General features: G+C 30.7%; 2 protein-coding genes across 2 annotated transcripts; both read left to right on the top strand.

The window, feature by feature from the left end:
* The first annotated feature begins 558 nt into the window (after positions 1-558).
* LOC100778559 (protein TIFY 11B-like) lies at positions 559-3,285 on the top strand. Its single transcript, NM_001253054.2, is given in 5 exon segments — positions 559-918; positions 1,190-1,307; positions 1,970-2,220; positions 2,340-2,397; positions 2,859-3,285. Coding segments are annotated over 5 exon segments (699 nt in total). The 5' UTR covers positions 559-755; the 3' UTR covers positions 2,968-3,285.
* An 8,756-nt stretch (positions 3,286-12,041) lies between these two features.
* LOC100781227 (oligouridylate-binding protein 1B) lies at positions 12,042-18,613 on the top strand. Its single transcript, XM_006583106.4, has 12 exons — positions 12,042-12,385; positions 14,018-14,079; positions 14,436-14,538; positions 14,647-14,723; positions 14,797-14,858; positions 15,156-15,243; positions 15,444-15,519; positions 15,601-15,631; positions 16,290-16,409; positions 16,666-16,751; positions 17,019-17,195; positions 18,040-18,613. Exons 1-12 carry the CDS (start codon positions 12,272-12,274, stop codon positions 18,310-18,312), a joined length of 1,269 nt encoding a protein of 422 aa, XP_006583169.1. The 5' UTR covers positions 12,042-12,271; the 3' UTR covers positions 18,313-18,613.
* The last annotated feature ends 264 nt before the right edge of the window (positions 18,614-18,877 follow it).

Below are 18,877 nucleotides of genomic sequence, written 5' to 3' on the forward strand. Positions count from 1 at the left end.
AAATATATTTTTATATCCTTAGATTTAGAATTATTAAATGGGTGAATTAATATGAAACTATTCTAATTAAATTAGTAGTATTGATTTCAAGTATCAGATAAATAATTAGATTAAATACTTTAAAATAGACCTTTAATTATCTTTTATAAATAATCATATTCAATTTAAATAAGATTATTTTGATTAAAATATACTATAACTTAGACCAAAAGAATCCTTAAATTTGGGATAATGTTTTTTTCTCTATATTTCATTTTCTTCTTCCCCTACCAACCTTAACAAAGGATAAAGAAAAGAAATCACTGTTAGACAACAGATACTTTTTTCTCTCTCTTAGAATGGATTTTTCGCAAACCAATTTAAAGGCGAGTGAGTTAATAGTTTTGAACAAATCCGCTGCCCGTGTTTTACCCCACAAAAAACACGTGCTTCAAACAAAAAATAGTATATTATCATGACTATTATTAGACATCTGAATTTTAAAATTAAATAATAATAATAATAATAATAATAATAATTAGGGAGATAAAAACCACATGGTCTCACACCTCCTTTCTCAGACTACAGCAGATTCAAGGAACATGCTTAGAAAACTGCCAAGCCCACCCATATTCTCTCAAAACTTTCAACCATGAACTGAACAACAACAACAACAACAACAGGGCCACCCGTACAGACCCACCTCCAAAGAGATCATTTTTATTACCAATTTTCCGATTTCACAGAGAAAATTCTTTGTGGGCATCTCTTCAAAAATGTCAAGCTTCCCCAACACGGTGGCGGAAGGCCGCAGGTCCGGCAAGGCACCGGAAAAATCCACCTTTTCTCAGACTTGCAGCCTCTTGAGCCAGTTCTTGAAGGAGAAACGTGCTTCTGCTGATTCCACCCTTGGAATTGGTGGAAAAATGGAACCTAAAGGTATAACCTTTTATTTATTTATTTATTTATATTATTTCCCCCTGTGGAATATTATTATTATTAGCCTTGTTCACCAAGTTTTTATTATGTGATGTGTTCACCATCCAATTTTTGTTGTGGGTAGGCTTTGTGTCACAATTGATGGTTTGGTGAGGGAAATTATTTTTGTGTTGCTAGCTCAATTGCATAGGAATATCTAGAAAGTTTGTGAAATTGCTTGTGACGAGAATTGCTGATGGGGGTGTTGTTTGTTTGGATTTGGAAATTCCAGCGAATACCAAGGCTTTGTTAGGAAGCTTGCAAAACTCTGATGGGGCCTTAAAGCTAAGCGCTTCTGCCATGGAATTTCTTCCCCAGCTTGTGGAAAACCCCTGCATTAAGAAGTCTAGGTGTGTTACTGTATTTTTTTTATTGTTATTTTTTTCTGAAGTCTAAGCAAAAAAGTAAAAAAAAAACGTGATTTTTTTTCTGTGGAATAATTTAGGGAATGGTGACTTCTGATTTTTTATCTTTATTGGTAGACTATATGTGAATTTCATTATAAATCCTGGTTCCTGGTTGAAATTGATGATTTCTCTTCATAAAAAGCGTGTCTGCTCCTAATCTAAAGAGTTTTTAACCGAAAAAAAAAAGTTTTGGGAATGTTCAAAATGACCCTCGGACAGAGTCTAGTGAAATTACCCACATACCCATGCTTTCACCAAATATTTCACATGGGAAATTGAAGGAGGCATATGCTAGGAATTGTGATACCCTTCTATCTTGAAGGCTATGCAAGAAAAACTAAACCAACATTTGTGCGGATCTAAATCGTCTCTAGTTGATGGATCTTTGTCATGAGGAATATTTTTACTTTATGAAAAAGAACTATGAACATGTTGAAGTTTTAGAACCATTAGATTAGGACTGGACCACGTGCGGTTGAAAATTTGAACCCTTTACACCCATTTGTGCCTAGATCTGTTTGATTTATGGGCACGTGTATGTTACCTCCAAAATTTGAACAGGTTCATGTATTCACAATGTTTTTGTTATTATTCTCTTACTGTAGGTCACCGGGACCTGAATCTCCCCAATTGACAATATTCTATGCCGGAAAAATGTTGGTATTTGATGCCTTTCCGCCGGAGAAGGCGACAGAGGTCATGGAGATGGCCACCAAGTTGGCCTCGAACAACTCCGGCACTGAAGAAAGTCCCCCTAGCCTTCCGGTTACCACTGAAAAATTGGCTGTGTCCAAGATGCCTCAAACAAACACATCCTCAGAAACCCCTAAGCCCGGAAACCAAGGGGTTGGTTCAGGTATTTAATACTATCTTTATTATGCCCATTTTTCATTTGAACAAAGGAAGCAACATTGCTTTCAAGCATGTGCAAGTTCATATACTAATTCTAGGTTGCAACTTCTTTTGTCAAAACAGATATGAGGTACCCAAGGAGAGCTTCACTTCTAAAATTTCTTGAGAAAAGAAAAGAAAGGTAAGCTGTTTTCTACTTGCTACTTTTGTTTATGGAAATTGGAAAATGCTGCTGATCTGTGCCTTGTGGAGGAGGATATTGGTTAAAGAAGTAAAAGTGGAAAATTTTTATTGCTAAATTTTAATGTATTTTCACTAACTTTTTTATTACCAACTTATTGTAAATCTAAGTGGAGCTGGGCTCGAATACTTATTGGATTTGAATCTTGTAAATAAATAAAAACCTGATTAGTAGGAGAGATCTTACTATTAAACTTGATTAGTCAGGTTTCTTAGAACAAAGATTAGTTATTAGGTTTATTGGCGTGGTGTATATTTTATACTTATAAGATAGTAAAATAAAATCTATTAACTGATTCCTTAACAAGTACCTTGAGACACTTAGTTAATTAGACCCTTTATTGATTTGGTTATTTTTCGGGTTGCTTAATGCCTAATTAATTGAATCTTCAATTTTTGCAGGGTCAATGCTAGAGGGCCATACCAAATGAACAATCTCAAGCCAGAAGGAAGCAGTTCAGGTGGTGAACCTGAAGATCAGTGTTCCAAACAGTTTGACCTTAACTTTTAGTGGTTTAGTTCATTGTGAATTTAGGATATACATGCTCTGGTCAACCAAAAAGCACCTAACTTATATGATTGTTGGCCTTTCGAAGATTACTGTGGCCTTCATACGTATTTCATAAGATATATATATATTTGTATGTATTATTATTTCATCAATTAGGTCCTCCTCTTCGGACCAAACCAGAGATAAATTTAGCTTTATTACCGAGATCGATTAAATTCAGAGAATTTAAAGTACTTTGTGTGCATTATTTGGATCATTTTTAGTGAATACAAGTGTTTTTTACATTTGATCCTGCTATATTATTTGCTTTGTATCGTACGGGTGAAAATCTTCATTTCTTCAGTCTTTTTCTATTAATTTCTATTAATTTTTTTCTAGATTATAAGCAGAATTTATGGTTACTCACGGGGTTTGTAAATTCAACTATTTATTAAAAATATATAGAATTTTCTATTTTGTGTACACTGGGTAAATCAGTTAATGCAAAATAAATTTTCAATAAAAAAAAATTCTGGATCTAGAGATCAGTTGTTTTCGAAAAAAAAAGAGTTATTTAAAAATTTAAAATATCATCAGTTATTAGTAGTTTTATTTATATCCTAATCCCTGTTTGTCAGTTCTTAATTATTTGACATATTTATTATAAATAACAGAAAAATAATAGTACATGTCGCATTACAAGGTTAAGAGTAAGTTTAATTCAGATGAAAAGATTAATTCCATTCTTAACTAAAGTGTTACCTTTTTAAACTAGAAATCTAAAAGGAAATGGAGGAAATATAAAACTGATGGGAGGGGTTGTGGGGACAAGATAATCAAAAGAAAAATAAATGTAAGAGAAAAAGGTCTTATGAATATATGGTGAACACAAGTTAAAAAGTTTTAACTATTGTTAGATAAACACTGATTGTTTTCGATAATGTAAACTAAAAGATAAATATTTCATTTGCAACTTAATACTGCTTCAAAAAAGTAATACAAAAGATATAAAAAAAACAACTTAATATATTCAAATAATACGGGAACAACTTATTCCATAATTAATTATATCTAGTTGGGTACATCTTGATTTAATCTAAGCATATTTTTATTATTAAAATAATATCTAAAAGTAACTCAACCAAAAAGAAACATACATAGTATGGGAACAACGACTAAAACCCAACTTTATAAGAAAAATGTTTTGAGTAAATGAATTTGCCTGAAACAAGTCATAGGTGATAGACTGATAGGCAATTCATAAAAATAAATGAATTACGTGAAACAATAATGCAACGTGAAAAATGCGCATCCACACCGACTAGGAAAATGCAAGTTGGTGTTTTGTCGCGATTATGGAATGACAAAGAGCACTAACCCCCAAACCCTTTTCCTATGTGGCTATGGCACCCTAGGGACTAGGGTTATGTCATATGCATATTTTTGATAAATAAAAAGTACACACCAATGCCACTTGCTGCAAAACTTTGAATTTATTCTCGTATTTACAGGTATAATTGTTTTCAACGTTGTTTCAAGTGAGAAATTGAATTCCAATATTACAAATAAAAAAAATTTGGGTCAAAAAGTAAAAAGGCTCAAATAAAGTGTTATCAAGTTTTTTTAAACGAAAATTAGTGATTACCAAATTCAATAAAAAAAATTCAAAGTGGAATATTGCATAACCAGCTTAAAGTTATTATAAAATATATAGAATTATATATAATAATATTATGTATATATATATATATATGAAAATAAAAATATTATTTTACATTTACATTTTGGTTATTTTTAATTCAATTTTTATATTTTATAATTATAACTGGAACTGGTAATCAAATTAAAAATAATGTGGACACTGGACAGTATACAAAAAGATAAATTGAACTGATTTCGTACAAATAATACAAAATTAAATTATGAATCTTCTATTAACTTTTCAGACAGAAACATTAAGAACTGTCCGTCCGCGTTTGACAGCAAGGCATCTCTTTGCATTAGATGTGAAATAAAGAGTAAAGAAAAAAGAGAAAAAGAAAAAACACAAGTAAAATGAGAAATAAAGTAGAAAAAATATGTTATAAGTTAGGTTTCACAATGACATTTTAATTAATTTTTAATATTTTAATTAATTTTTAATTTTTCTGTTAGTTGAAAATTTTATTTGATTATTTGACAAATGATTTTTTAGTAGTGTTTAGTATTTTTTTTAAAAATTTTACTTGAAGTAATATTTTTAAAATTTTATATTTTAATTTTTTATATTTTTTTTTATTTTTATCCTTAATATATTTATCTAATTTCCTAGTTATTATTTTTAAATAAATCATAATTTTATTATTATTTTTATACTTTTTAGTTACTCCAAATATTATTCTTACTGAATATTTATAATTTAATAAGCTAATTTTTTAACTTCTAATTAACCATTTTCAGTTTTTAGTTACCAATTAGTATTCTAATTTTCAACTAGTTTTATCGAAGATAACCTTAGTTAAATAAATAAATAAAATATAAAAAAACAAAGAGAAAAAACATATGAATAATACATGTTTAGATAAGTGGGAAAGTGAATGAAAATAAATAAATAAATTGTATAAAAATATTTTCATAATAAAAAATAAATTTAACTAAAAATTTTAAATTATTAAAATATTTATTTCTTAACATAAAATTATTTCTTATTCTTTATGTTATAGAAACATATTTATTTTTTAGAGTACTAAATAAATGAAAAGAACATTTTCCTCTACTTTTACAGTAATTTAGAGTAAAAATTTCTTTTATATGTCTAACTAAAAAAAATAGTGTGACCGCAGTCATGAGACTTATCGAGATGAATTAATATATTTTTTGATTAAAGTATTTAATGAAAAAAAATGTAAAACACTAAATAGCGATTTTTCCCATGTATTTTAGATTAATGTATTTAATATGAAAATAAAATCACATTTACTCTCTTATACAAATAGTAAAAATATATTACTTCTATCTTTTTTGTCCTCTTTTCGCTTTCTTCTTCTTTATTTAAACTTATCCAAATGTAGTGTAATTGCGGTCATGACTCATGAAACTTATTGGGATGAACTAATGTATTTTGGATTAATGTATTTAATATAACAATTAAAAATATTAAATGATATAAATGCGTAAGTACAAATGGTTTATATATATTTTTCAGATATGAGGTCCTTTTCAATATAATTTTGTCTTCTCAAATCATTCCTAACTGAAATATTTGTAACAATTTTTTAATAAAAAATATCCCAACAAATAATATTTCTAAAACATAATTTATTTTAAGTTTCTATTTCATTTTTAACATGCATTATTGTTGTGATTTTTTTAAATACTCTCCTTCAATTAAAAGAAGAAGAAAAAATACAAGTTAATGCCATTAGTTTAGACCATGTGTCTTAGTCTTAGTCTTTGATCTTTAAAAAGGTATATCTTGATCCTTACAGTTTCCAAAGTGTGTGAAATGATCCATATATTAATTTTGTTTTGTTAAATTTCGAGAGAATGCATCATATAGGATTTAATGTGTGTGTTTTTTATTATTAAGGTTTTTAAACCGTGCAAATTGATACTGATATCCTTTTTCCCTCACTCACCTCATTTTCATACAATGTTTAGATAAAACTAGGGATATCAATTTGGATCAAATTAAGGCATTAAGTAAAAGATGGTTGCACGTGCAAAAGACATGTTTGGCGGGGAGCAGCAGGCATCAATTTAAAGTTTTGAACTATGGTGTTGCTGGGTACGAAGTTTGGTTTGGATCGTGGATGAGTCGAATGAGTGATTGAATTATTTGAAATGTTGGTTGGTTTACAATGAAAACGTGATGTGGAAATTATGTGGGGGAAAAAGTTATGACAATTGCAAGTTTGGCCATAAATATCATTTGGAGGTGGCTAGTAGAAGTACTAGTAGGTAATGGTCTAAAATATTATGGTGATGTTAGTATGTAGAGATTGGTTTGCCTACGCTTTAGTTAGCACAAAGAGAAGATAAAGTATGTTGGTTTGGTTTATTGTAAGGTTTACATGTGGGTTGTGTGGTGTCAGGGTGGTTGTATTTTTCTTATTTACAAACGACAAATACTAGGATAGTAACTAAAAGTTGAAGCATGAAAAAATAGCAGTTTGCTTACTTTGTTACTGGGTTATCTAGATCAAGATGTAAAGTATTTACGAGTTTTATTAATGGTTAATTTTTATTAAAAATTTGATTCATTAGTTTTAATGGGTCTTTCTTTTTAATCTCATTTTTTTAAAAACTTAGAATTCAAGATATTGTTTTAAAAAATTGAATCATGTTAGTGGTGGTATTACTTTTAATTTGGTGTTTTTTGAACAATTATATGTAAAAAAGATGGTCTATTACTTTTGATTCTTTAGTATGGAATTTTAAGATAATGTGATAAAGATAAAAAGATTATATATAAATAAGGTCTAATGATCTATTAAGTCGAATCAATAAAAAAAATTTATATGAATTTAATGAAACAACAATTACACTACTTTTAATTTTTCATGAAAAATATGTGGAATGAAGCAAAAAATGTTATAAATGTGATGTGATGATGCATTAAGTATAATTGATTAAATTTTTGTGCAATGAAATTATTTCTAATTTTTTACAAAAAAATATTCAAAGAACCTCCCTCCAACTAATCACACTAGACATTTGAGAGAGATATGAAATAAATTTTGAAACATTTTTGATGATGATAACTTTTATGACGGTTAGAATCATATCATATGAGTAAGATTAATAGTGGTCACGATAATGACGATAACAATTATCATAGAGAAACGATAATGGTTGTACTAATTATAATAATGATATTCACTAGTGAATGACAATCTTAAAAAATATAACACCAATTATAATGATTATTTTTTTTATAGATTTGAGAATTATATTTAAAATATTATTATTATATGAAAAGAAATACATTACCTTTTATCATAAGAAAATCATTTACAAATCTGATATTATTTTTATGAGTCATATTTTAATAAATTAGTATTAATTTGTTTTTTTAATTCAAAAGTATCCGCTAAATACCAAATTAATAAATAAAGAGTCTTTTAAAAGAAGAATTTAATAATAGAAAAATACCCCAACTCCGTACCTCCCCAAACCCAATTTACACTTTAAATATTATTTTTTTATGTCGTAATTCTCTGGTTTGGTTTATGAAGGAAAAAAAATTCTGATTAATTCGTAATTAAAATTAAAAATAAATAAAGCCAGATAAAACTTCAAATATTATTTTAAGTACATGAATTGAATTTATTTTTATAAACCATACTCACATTAGTCTAAAATTAGAGTATAAAATATACAACAAAGAATACCAAATATGTTGAGTGAAGACAGTATCATTTATCCATCTCAAACAAAAATCTATACTCTCTAAAAAAAAAAAAAAAGCAGACTTGGGCATTTTAAACGTTTAGTTTGAAATGACCCAATTTATAAATTTATAATGATACACGCTTCTAGTGGCAGTGCAATGTGCAGTATGTGTGGGGTTGGCTTGCCTTATCCTTTGCCTCTTACCCACCCAAACGCGTGGACAAAGCTTCACACCTCAACTTATTTCTTTCCATAAACGCCCAAAGATTCCTTCCTGCAACTCACATTAAATACAAAACCACATTTTCATAAAAACAAATCTTTTTTTTTAATGATAAAGATTTTTTTATAACATTATACTATATCTTAGACGCATATTTCCATTTAATTTCTCGTCATTTATAGTGAAAGATAAATAGAATTATCAGAAAAAATTGCGCGTGGTCCCACTTCACATCACTCTTCCACATGGGATTCAATCTTTCAAAATCTTCATCAATCACCACATTGCCTCTAAGTTTCATCGTTAATGGTTAAAGTTATAATTAAACGGTTATTTTCACGTTTTATATAAAATTATTAATTATTACCAGAACAGTACTTATGTACATAAATTTGTGAGAATAGTACTCATAATTTTTATACTACATTTCAAATTATAGTTTATAATCACATTTCTATATCTATATTTTATTAAAAAAAATTGAAGTTAGTGAGCTTACGTATTTTGTCTTGGGGAATAATTTTTCTCTCTTGAAATTTTGGGTAGAAAAATATTTGTAGTTTATTTCTTTTAAAAAAATAGTTTTTAAATATCATTATTATCTTATAAAAATGTAATTATCCAAATTCTTGGTTAATAATTTACACATTAAAATGTAATCACTTCTATATTATTTTGCAACAATGTAAGCTAATGCATTTTTATTATTAATTAATTTGGTCATTGTTTATAATTATAATTTATAATTTATAATATATAAAATAAAAAATGTCATTAATTAATTTTAGTATCACTGATCCTTAATATATATATTTTTTGTTAGAAAAAAAGAGGAGCAAGAGTCCCAAACTCAAAAACCCCTGCGGAAGAGTTACAACAGCAGCAAACACAAAAAAATAAGTAGGCAAAAACTCAAAAAAGACGGTCTTTTATTTTATGGTCATGGCCAATGCATGTTAGGCTAAGGAATTGGAAACTTGATGGGTTTCTCCCCAAATATGAGCAGAATTAACATAAGTTTTGCACTTGGCAATCCTCTAAATCTCTAATATCTTGGACCATTCTATAGAACACTAAATTGTGAATATATAATCAAATATTAACTACGTGCAAGAACAAGAACATGCCTTTAAAAAAAAATACTATGTGCAAGAACTTATAAAGCATAATCATGTCATCTAATATAAAATTGTTCAAATCCATCCATCTTGATTTACATTTCTTTTTACCATTTTATGAACATTTTCTTACTAGATTTTTTTTTTTGTTTGCAACGCATCGCAGTGAGGTTTATTCTTAAGTTATCATATATTTTACTCCAATTTTTGGCCCATCACCAGCCTCGTGGATTTTTTTTATTGCATCTTATGATCATATAACCTTATCTTCTAATAAAAAAGAAATAAATATATAGTTAATTTCACAAAAAAATATAAAGAAATTAAATATGTAAAGAAAACATATTTTTAATAGACTTTCTTACTTGTTCCATTTGTAAAACACTTCCAACATTGAGTTATTTTCATGTAGTAGTATTTAGTCCAACTTCATTTTTCTTTTCATGATCACTATTTTTGCATTCATGATTTTCATCAAATGAATTAAATATTTGTCACTTCTGTAATTTATTTTGATAAAGTTATGTCAAGTCTTGCCAGCAACGACGACTTCGCTTTTTGTCTTTAAAACAAAAGAGCTATCTGTATAGATATTTCTTGATTAAAGAACTCACTTCTTCCCCCCCAAAAATGCAATCATTCATCCTAAAGACTGCATGCACAGTATTCAACAGAGAAAAAAAAGAAGAAGAAAAGACTGCATGCACAGATGGAGTTCACTGAATTTGAGAACCATACCAATTGAATAACAAGTTCCACTTCCTCAATTGGAGTTTGCTATTGTCACTACCAATTTTACTATTGACATTACTTACATGAATTTTTATTTTTATTTTCAAAAATGCCCTTTTAGTGGAAATATAATTTTGTTGAACAAGTCTTCAATGAAATCGTATTTTCATTGCATACAATAGGAGCGAAAAAAAATAAAGCAACAAAAATGGAAATGCAATTTTGTTGTACATCATGCAACGAAATTATATTTCTATTACTTTATTTTTTTTACCCCTTTGTGTGTAACAAAAATACGATTCTGTTGTAGACTGTGCAACAACCAAATTGCATTTCTGTTGTTGGCTCCTACCAGCAACAACACAGATTCTCCCACCATAATCACCATCCCAAACTCATTAACAACAACAACACATATTCAAAAACAACAACAACAACAAAATGGATTGATGACAAGGTGGGGATGGGTTCAAGTGGATCCACGACAGGGTGGGGTGAGCTGTGAAGATATGGACATATGCGACGCAGATTGACGATGGGGGCAAGGTAATTGATGCAATACGAATCGACAACAATGGTGCTTGGAACTCGAAGGGATGGGTGTGCATGTTGTCTGGAGGGGTGGTATGGGGAAAGTGGTGGCACAAGAGCTCAGCATTTGGGATGCCAGGGTGGAGGAGAAGACTTTGGATCTAAGGAAAAGGGAAGGGGTTGTAGGGATTTAGTGAGTGGGCAAAAGAGAGATTTCATAGATGTTGGTAGTGTCAATAAGAGATCTGATAGTGAGAATAATTGTTTCCTCCTTAACTTGGGATGTTATCCTCCTTGGTGTCTTATCTTTATGGGCCACATGCATCTTCAGGCCCATATTATCTTGGATTTGGGCCTCCATGGTCTGTATCATACTCGGGCAATTCCATAATAGATTATTGATGGGCGAAAATGGTGACCGCAAAATAAAATTATTATTATTAAAAGTAAAAAAAAAACATAATTAAAATATCTGTGAGGGAAAAAGACAAGGCAAGTAGCGATATCATTTTTACTTTTTTTATATACATAGATTTGTTTATAGTTCTATACTTCTAAAGTGGTTTTGTAAAAAAAAAAAAACTTCAAAAGTGGTCAATGTTTTGTCTATATTTTCATATCAATGAACAAATTTTAAAAAAACACCTTAATTCAGTTCGATTCATATCAAATTATTTTAGTTTTTCTTATCAAATGTTAATTTTATTAGCAAATGATATCAATTCCACAATCTTTTTCCTTTTTTCTTAATTATTAAACCCTCCTAGTATCTTTGAAATTGTTTTAGTTTAATCATTGGTGTCAAATTCTAATTTTAAGTATATATAACTACATTAAAAATCAAATTTTATTGTTTACAAATATCTTATTTGGCTAAAAAAAAATTATGTAGTCAATTCTTTTATCTTAACCGACTAATTTAAAGTTTCATTGAGAATTAAGTAAAATCTAAAAAAAATTATTTTCAAAAAGTCAAATTCAAATATTATCTAAACAATTTAAATTTAACTTCCACGTATTAACTATTTTGTATCCAATTATGTCCTTCAAACGTTATCAGTTATTTACCTTACCCACGTGAATGAAAATATATGACTATGACTGAACTTCGACACATTAACTATTATTGTAATACACATTTTCTCCCTATTTTGTTTTTACATTAAAGGAAAAGAAAAATGTGGTTATATAAATAGTGGTGGAGGGGGATCGAGTGGAGTCCTCTGGTTTATTCTGAGGCCTGTGCTGTGCTCTGAGGGGCCATAGTTTGGGACCCTTTGAACCCTAATCTCCACCCAAACCCATTTTCCCGGGAAATTGCCTTGGAAAAGAAAGAGCGAAGAGGAAAATGCAGAATCACAGGCTGAAGCAGCAGCAGCAGCAGCAACAACAAGCTCTTATGCAGCAAGCTCTTCTCCAACAACAGTCTCTCTACCACCCTGGCCTCCTTGCTCCTCCTCAGGTTCGGACCCCTCATATACTCTCTCTCTCTCCATTTCCGATCATAGCTTCGATCTTATCGTGTTCTATCGATCTTCGTGTCTCCCATTTTGCCATTTCGGGGTTTATTGCAAAGCCTAGGGTTTTGTTGCAGAGAATAATTTCTCCTTTCCTTTTCAAGAGCTCGTTGTGTTTTATTCATTTTTTTATTACTTAATTTCTATCCGTTGCAGTGTTTACCGAAGTTTGGAGTTAGTTAATTAATTTTGCCTCGCCGTGTGAGGGTTTTGCATGAGTAGGACCAAATGAACAGAAAAAAAAATGTGTTTTAGAAAAAATGGAAACTTCGGGTTGGAATTCTCTTTGAAAGGCATCTAGTTGAATAATGCTATTTTTGAAGTATTAAAAAAATTGTAGTGGTTTGGTGTTTGCGGTGGTGAATGGCTCTGAAAATTATGTTTAAGGTATTTCATCTGTGTGAATGGCTCAACGCTGTTAGTCCACGTGGTGCAGAGGCATTTTGTAGGAGTAACTGTGAAGTTAAAACCAAGCCTTGGAGTAATGACTTATGACCCATGTGCCCTCTCACTCAGACTGTCTTTGGGTGAGAAGTGGCATTATTCTAACCTAGGGAAAAATATTGAGAACTGTCCTTTTCCTCCTTTTCTGTTGCCGTTTCGTCTATATGTAAGAGAGATGAGGTGTGTAAGCTTGCCATGTTATAAACACTAGTACTACCTCCAATTCTATATGATAAGCAAAAAACTAATTCATCAAAACCAATGAAAATAGTTAAGTTAGTTTATTTTAATTAACAGTGATTAATAATGTCATAACTTTTTTTTTTCAGAAATACTCATAATTAAATAGTTTAAGAAGTGATTTATTTAATGACACTAACTTGTAATTCAAGGGGTATTTTTTTCCACCAAGTGTGACTCAAAGGCCAATGTATGCATTCTCTTGCATGGGGGAATGGGTGAATGTCTTCATTAATAGACTTCACAATAAATTAAGCATATTTTTTTTATTCGTAGGAATTGAAGACAGTACCAAGGGGTTTACGATATTCACAGATCCTATTCAATCAACTTAGTTATATCCCTTTCGTAATAAATTAAGGGTATAAAATAAAATATAAATTAATACATTTGAAAATAAGCCTACGTTATGCAGCTATTTGTTTTTTATTTTTTTATAAAAGACTAGAGGCAATATTGTTTTATTGGAGGTTTGGTTGGGAAAAGAATCTGAATAGTCTAACTAAAATAATTTATTGTCTGACATCATTTAGGCATTTCTGTCCAGTTTGCTTGGTGTAGTGTTAAATCAGCATTAGTCTTGAAGGATTTTTTTTGTTTTTCTTACTGCCTTGGTATTAATTTGTATTTAGCTATTTATTCGGAGTGTTTTGGGTAACAGTGAAAACATTCTCATTAACTTTTGTTTGGCTTAGCAATGAACTGATGTATGCAATTTTTTTCTCTTTTGTTTGGTAACGGTTGGGTTACATGCTTTCTTCATTCCCATTCACCCCAGTAAATGTTTTTTCATACTTCTCTCATTGTCTGTATTGGTAGATACAATACAATTTTTTTTCTCTTGATTTGCCCTCTTTTTCCTTTCTTTCCTTTTTCACTTCTTCATTTTGCAGATTGAACCATATCCAAGTGGAAATTTGCCTCCTGGTTTTGATCCAAGTACTTGCCGCAGTGTGTGAGTGTTTGTCTAGACATTTTTTTTTTGCCTTTTACTCTTAATATTTTATCTCTCATTTTTTTGTTTGTTTCATGATTGTGATTGTGTGCAAACAAGCTTGGGCGCCATTACTTTAATCTTTTATTTACCCCATTTCAAATAATGATTGGTGTTAAATGCATTTGAGATGCTGGTCTTTTGTATTTTACCTAAGTAGAAATTTTTGCCGTGCTTAAAAGCAATTCTGGTGTACCAAAACTACCTGTATGTTACTTTTTGCTTTAATGACTAAAATTAATTACTTGTTCCCTAATTTTTTTCTTCTGTTCTTTTTTTTTAAAAATTGTAGCTTCTTTATCTTTGAGAAAATGCAGGTATGTTGGGAACATCCATACACAGGTAACTGAGCCGCTTTTGCAAGAAGTTTTCTCGGGTACTGGCCCAGTTGAAGGTTGTAAGCTTATCAGAAAGGATAAGGTATATTTTTTTGCTTAGTTATCTCTTTGTCTAATTTCTTAATTTAAATTTTAAAGACTAGCTGAAAATGGAGCTTTATATTTGACATTTGGTGCCTTTGTTTTGCAGTCATCCTATGGATTCATTCATTACTTTGATCGCAGATCTGCTGCTCTTGCCATATTATCTCTCAATGGAAGGCATCTGTAAGTGTTGCTGTTAAGATTTATGTTAAATTGATTTCATTTTGTGTTCAAATTCTAATTCAATGCTTTGCAGATTTGGGCAGCCTATCAAAGTTAATTGGGCATATGCTAGTGGTCAGAGAGAGGATACGTCAGGTTAGTTCACATTTCTGAGTTAAATATATTGATATTTTTGGGCCATTTTGTTTAAACTTTGAAAAAGTGTTTTTTAAAAAATTTATTTTTTAAGAAAAAGATAGGATAGGATTTGCTTCTTAAAAAAGCAGTTTAGACAAAGATTAAAAAAAAAGCAGAAAACTGCTTATTTTATTCAAGTGTTTTTTTTTTTAAATAAGCTTAAACAAATGGGCCCTATGTTCATACTAGGCCTGATCCTTTGGGAACTTTTGGCTAAGATATTATATTATATGGCTTGTTTCCTTTAATTTGCAGGTCACTACAATATATTTGTTGGCGATCTAAGTCCTGAGGTTACTGATGCTACGTTGTTTGCATGCTTTTCTGTCTATCCCAGTTGTTCGTAAGTTTCACTCTCATGATTTCTTAGTAAAACAGTCGCCTCTTTCTTTATTTGTAGTTTCGGACTTGAATCAATCTCTGTTCATCCAAAATGGAAAAAAAAATTGTACTGTCTCAAAGGATAGTTGTACGGTATGTTCTTTGCAATTATGTTGGTAACTTAGATTGGCTCATCATATTTATTTTTTCTGGCGGCTCCAGAGATGCAAGGGTTATGTGGGATCAGAAGACTGGGCGTTCAAGGGGATTTGGATTTGTTTCATTCCGTAACCAACAGGTGGTTTTAGAATCTTAATTTTCTGTGTAACAGGGCTCTTTATGATGTTTTTGACTTAAAATTTTTCTTGAATTTTTGTAGGATGCACAAAGCTCTATAAATGATTTGACTGGTAAGAAATTTGTTATTGGCTTAACAACCTTAGATGTGAACCACTTTAATTTTAGATGAATCTCAAATGATTTTTCATTATATAATATCACTTGAAGCAAAACTAATGTCACAGTTCTTTTGTAGGAATCGGTGTTGACTCTATGCTGTTTAGGTTCTTTTTGTAGGAATTGTCTTGTTAACTTTTTAGAACTACCTTTTATGATGTATTCACTTTGCAATTGCATACAGTGACAGATCCAGAAAATTTCGTTAGTGGAGACAAAGAAATAGTCCATAATATTTTTACTGACAAAAAATATTATAATTTTTTATAAAATACACAATCTCATGGTAGAAAAAGTCAAAATATCTAAGCTTTTACATATTTAAAATGATAAAGTGGGTAAAATTGATGTAATTTTTTTATTTTTATTTTTACATTCTTTTATTTAGAAAATTATTTTACGAGGACAATACCTATTTTTTTATGGGGACAAAAACAATAATCATCTAAAATGTTCAAGTAAAAAAATTTACTTAGTGGGGGCAATTGCTCCCATAGTTGTCAACGTGCATCGATCCCTGATTGCATATATGAGTATCATTTTTTTTTCTTGTCCACCTGTATTTCCTGTATGATGCAAGCACAATTTATGAACTCTGCCTATGTCCTTCAGGTAAGTGGCTTGGAAGTAGACAGATACGTTGTAACTGGGCAACAAAAGGTGCTGGTGGTAATGAAGAGAAGCAAAACTCAGATGCAAAAAGTGTGGTGGAACTTACAAATGGCTCATCTGGTCAGTATACTGCAGTTCATGAAACAGTGGTAGAGATAGTTGAATTTAAAAAATTTATTTTAAGCCTCTAATTCTTGATTTAAGGGTGGACCTGGGTGCTTTCTAACATTTTGTTGCAGCCATTTGACCCTAGAAAGATTTTATAAATGATTGGACTTGTAAAAATTATTGTGTTTGTGAAGTATTCTGTTTTCCCAGTGAACTAATGGAATGCTAGCCATGAAATTAACCAACATGTTTTATTCTATTTGTACAGAAGATGGTAAAGAGACATCTAACAGTGATGCTCCTGAGAACAATCCTCAGTATACTACTGTTTATGTGGGTAACCTTGCTCCAGAGGTAAGAGCTTTTCTTGTGTTTTTTAATTTTAATTTTACATTTAGAACAATACCATTTCATCAACTGTTATTTGATTGAAAAGTTTGCAAACTTATAATTTTTGAAGTCCATTACTTATATTGGCGTTGCCAAATTTTACATTACCTCTATCATCTTGTTTGTTCTCCTTATCTCTTTTGGCTATTATGTATACTTGTGCGTTATGTTTTGAATTCTGCAGCAATTCCTGTTGCCATTTTATTCATTATGACCTTTGGTAATCCACAGGTAACTCAACTTGATCTCCATCGCCACTTCCATGCTCTTGGGGCTGGAGTGATGGAGGAGGTTCGGGTCCAGCGTGATAAAGGGTTTGGTTTTGTGAGGTACAGTACTCATGCTGAAGCAGCTCTGGCTATTCAGATGGGGAACGCCCAGTCTCTTCTATGTGGAAAACCAATTAAGGTGTGGATTTCACTGAACTTTTGATGCTGTTGCTACTTGCTGTGTAATTTTTGTATGGTTTGTTGTGGGTCATGGTTTTTATTGTTGACATATTTTTCTGGTTCTAACATTGCTAGAAAACAACTACGCTGATTAATTCTTTTTTTTGGGGGGGGGGGGGGGGGGGGGGGGGCAAAATTGGGTATTTGGAACTCAGAATTTTCTTTTCTTGAATTTGAGCTGGTGCACACATTTGAGATTCTGGTGTTTCCCTGTTGTATATGGTAGATTCATTTTGTTTATTTTTTGCAGCTTTGATGCTTAATCTACTTTTGACCATATATTCATTTTCTATGATCCCTTTTGCCCCCACCTATTCATTTCTTTTAGTCATTATTTTATTCTCCTTCAGGTAGTGTTTGGAAATTGATTTCAAATTTCAATGAATTTTAAATGCATAGAAGTTTAATTACTTCCAAGTAAATTCCCTTCATTTTTAAAATATTTGTTTGGGTAAAGTGGTAAAGCAATTCAATTTCTTTCATTAGATAAAGTAATTTAATTTCCATCATATGCAAATCCCATTGTGTTATTTAAAATTCCTCTATTTTAGTTGTTTTTTGAAATTCCTTCATTTTAGGTTTTATTTGAAATTCTTTCATTTTGTTTGGAAAAAAAATCTATAAAATCCCTATCATTTTAAAAAACTCTTTGGGTTTGATATCCAAATAAGTAATTTTGATGTATGGTATTGTAAATTCACTTAAACATTGAGTTCCTCCCTCAAAATTCCACATCCAAACACAACCAGGCTATTTATTTGTTGCACTTCAACTCTGACCATTGCTATCATGTTAAAATACAGTGCTCTTGGGGGAGCAAGCCCACTCCACCTGGAACTGCTTCAAATCCCCTTCCCCCACCTGCTGCTGCATCTCTGCCTGGCCTGTCTGCAACTGATCTTTTGGCGTATGAGCGACAGCTAGCAATTAGCAAGATGGGTGGCGTCCACGCCTTGATGCATCCTCAAGGACAACATCATCTTAAACAAGCAGCAGCTATTGGAGCCAGCCAGGCAATATATGATGGTGGGTTCCAGAATGTTGCAGCTGCACAGCAAATGATGTACTACCAGTAACACACTTCGGTTCTCTTGATGTATTGGGGTTTAATGCTAGCTATATATTCTGCCCTGTGCACATTGATTCGTGTTAAACTCTAGGGAGCCTTTTCTTTTTACTTTTTTACCCGACGGTAGTGTTGTAGTTACACCTACCATATTAGACAATTATGAGTAAACATTTGTATGGGTTTGTATCATGTATGCGGTTTTCTACTTAATAGTGGTGAGTGTTTATGATTTTAAGAGGGGATTGTCTGTTCAGACATGTTTCTTCTCATCACCCATTTGGGTGTTACTATGCGATAGTTGTCATCAATATCATCCTGTCTATAGAGGCTGTTATATATTTATTAATATTTCACTTGTAATCGGACCCATATAATGTTGAATATTTAATTAACAGTTGTTCAAAAGAAACGGTTAATGAATCAAATAAAAAGCTTTTATTGAAAATCGTTTTAACGAGGATTACTTTTATTTTAACATAAGCATTGTCAACTAGCATTTGCCATAAATTTCCATACTAATACACTGCAATAAAACATTTTATTTCATGCTTTTCATTTTCGAATAAATTTCC

Source organism: Glycine max, chromosome 7, assembly GCF_000004515.6.
Source record: "Glycine max cultivar Williams 82 chromosome 7, Glycine_max_v4.0, whole genome shotgun sequence".
In the NCBI taxonomy this organism is placed as follows: domain Eukaryota; kingdom Viridiplantae; phylum Streptophyta; class Magnoliopsida; order Fabales; family Fabaceae; genus Glycine; species Glycine max.

Coding starts and splice junctions, on each gene's coding strand:
- LOC100781227 (XM_006583106.4), top strand. CDS start 12,272: ATGCAGAATCACAGGCTGAAGCAGCAGCAGCAGCAGCAACAACAAGCT. Junction 15,244..15,443: donor TCTGTCTATCCCAGTTGTTC/GTAAGTTTCACT, acceptor TGGCGGCTCCAG/AGATGCAAGGGTTATGTGGG. Junction 15,632..16,289: donor CTCTATAAATGATTTGACTG/GTAAGAAATTTG, acceptor TATGTCCTTCAG/GTAAGTGGCTTGGAAGTAGA.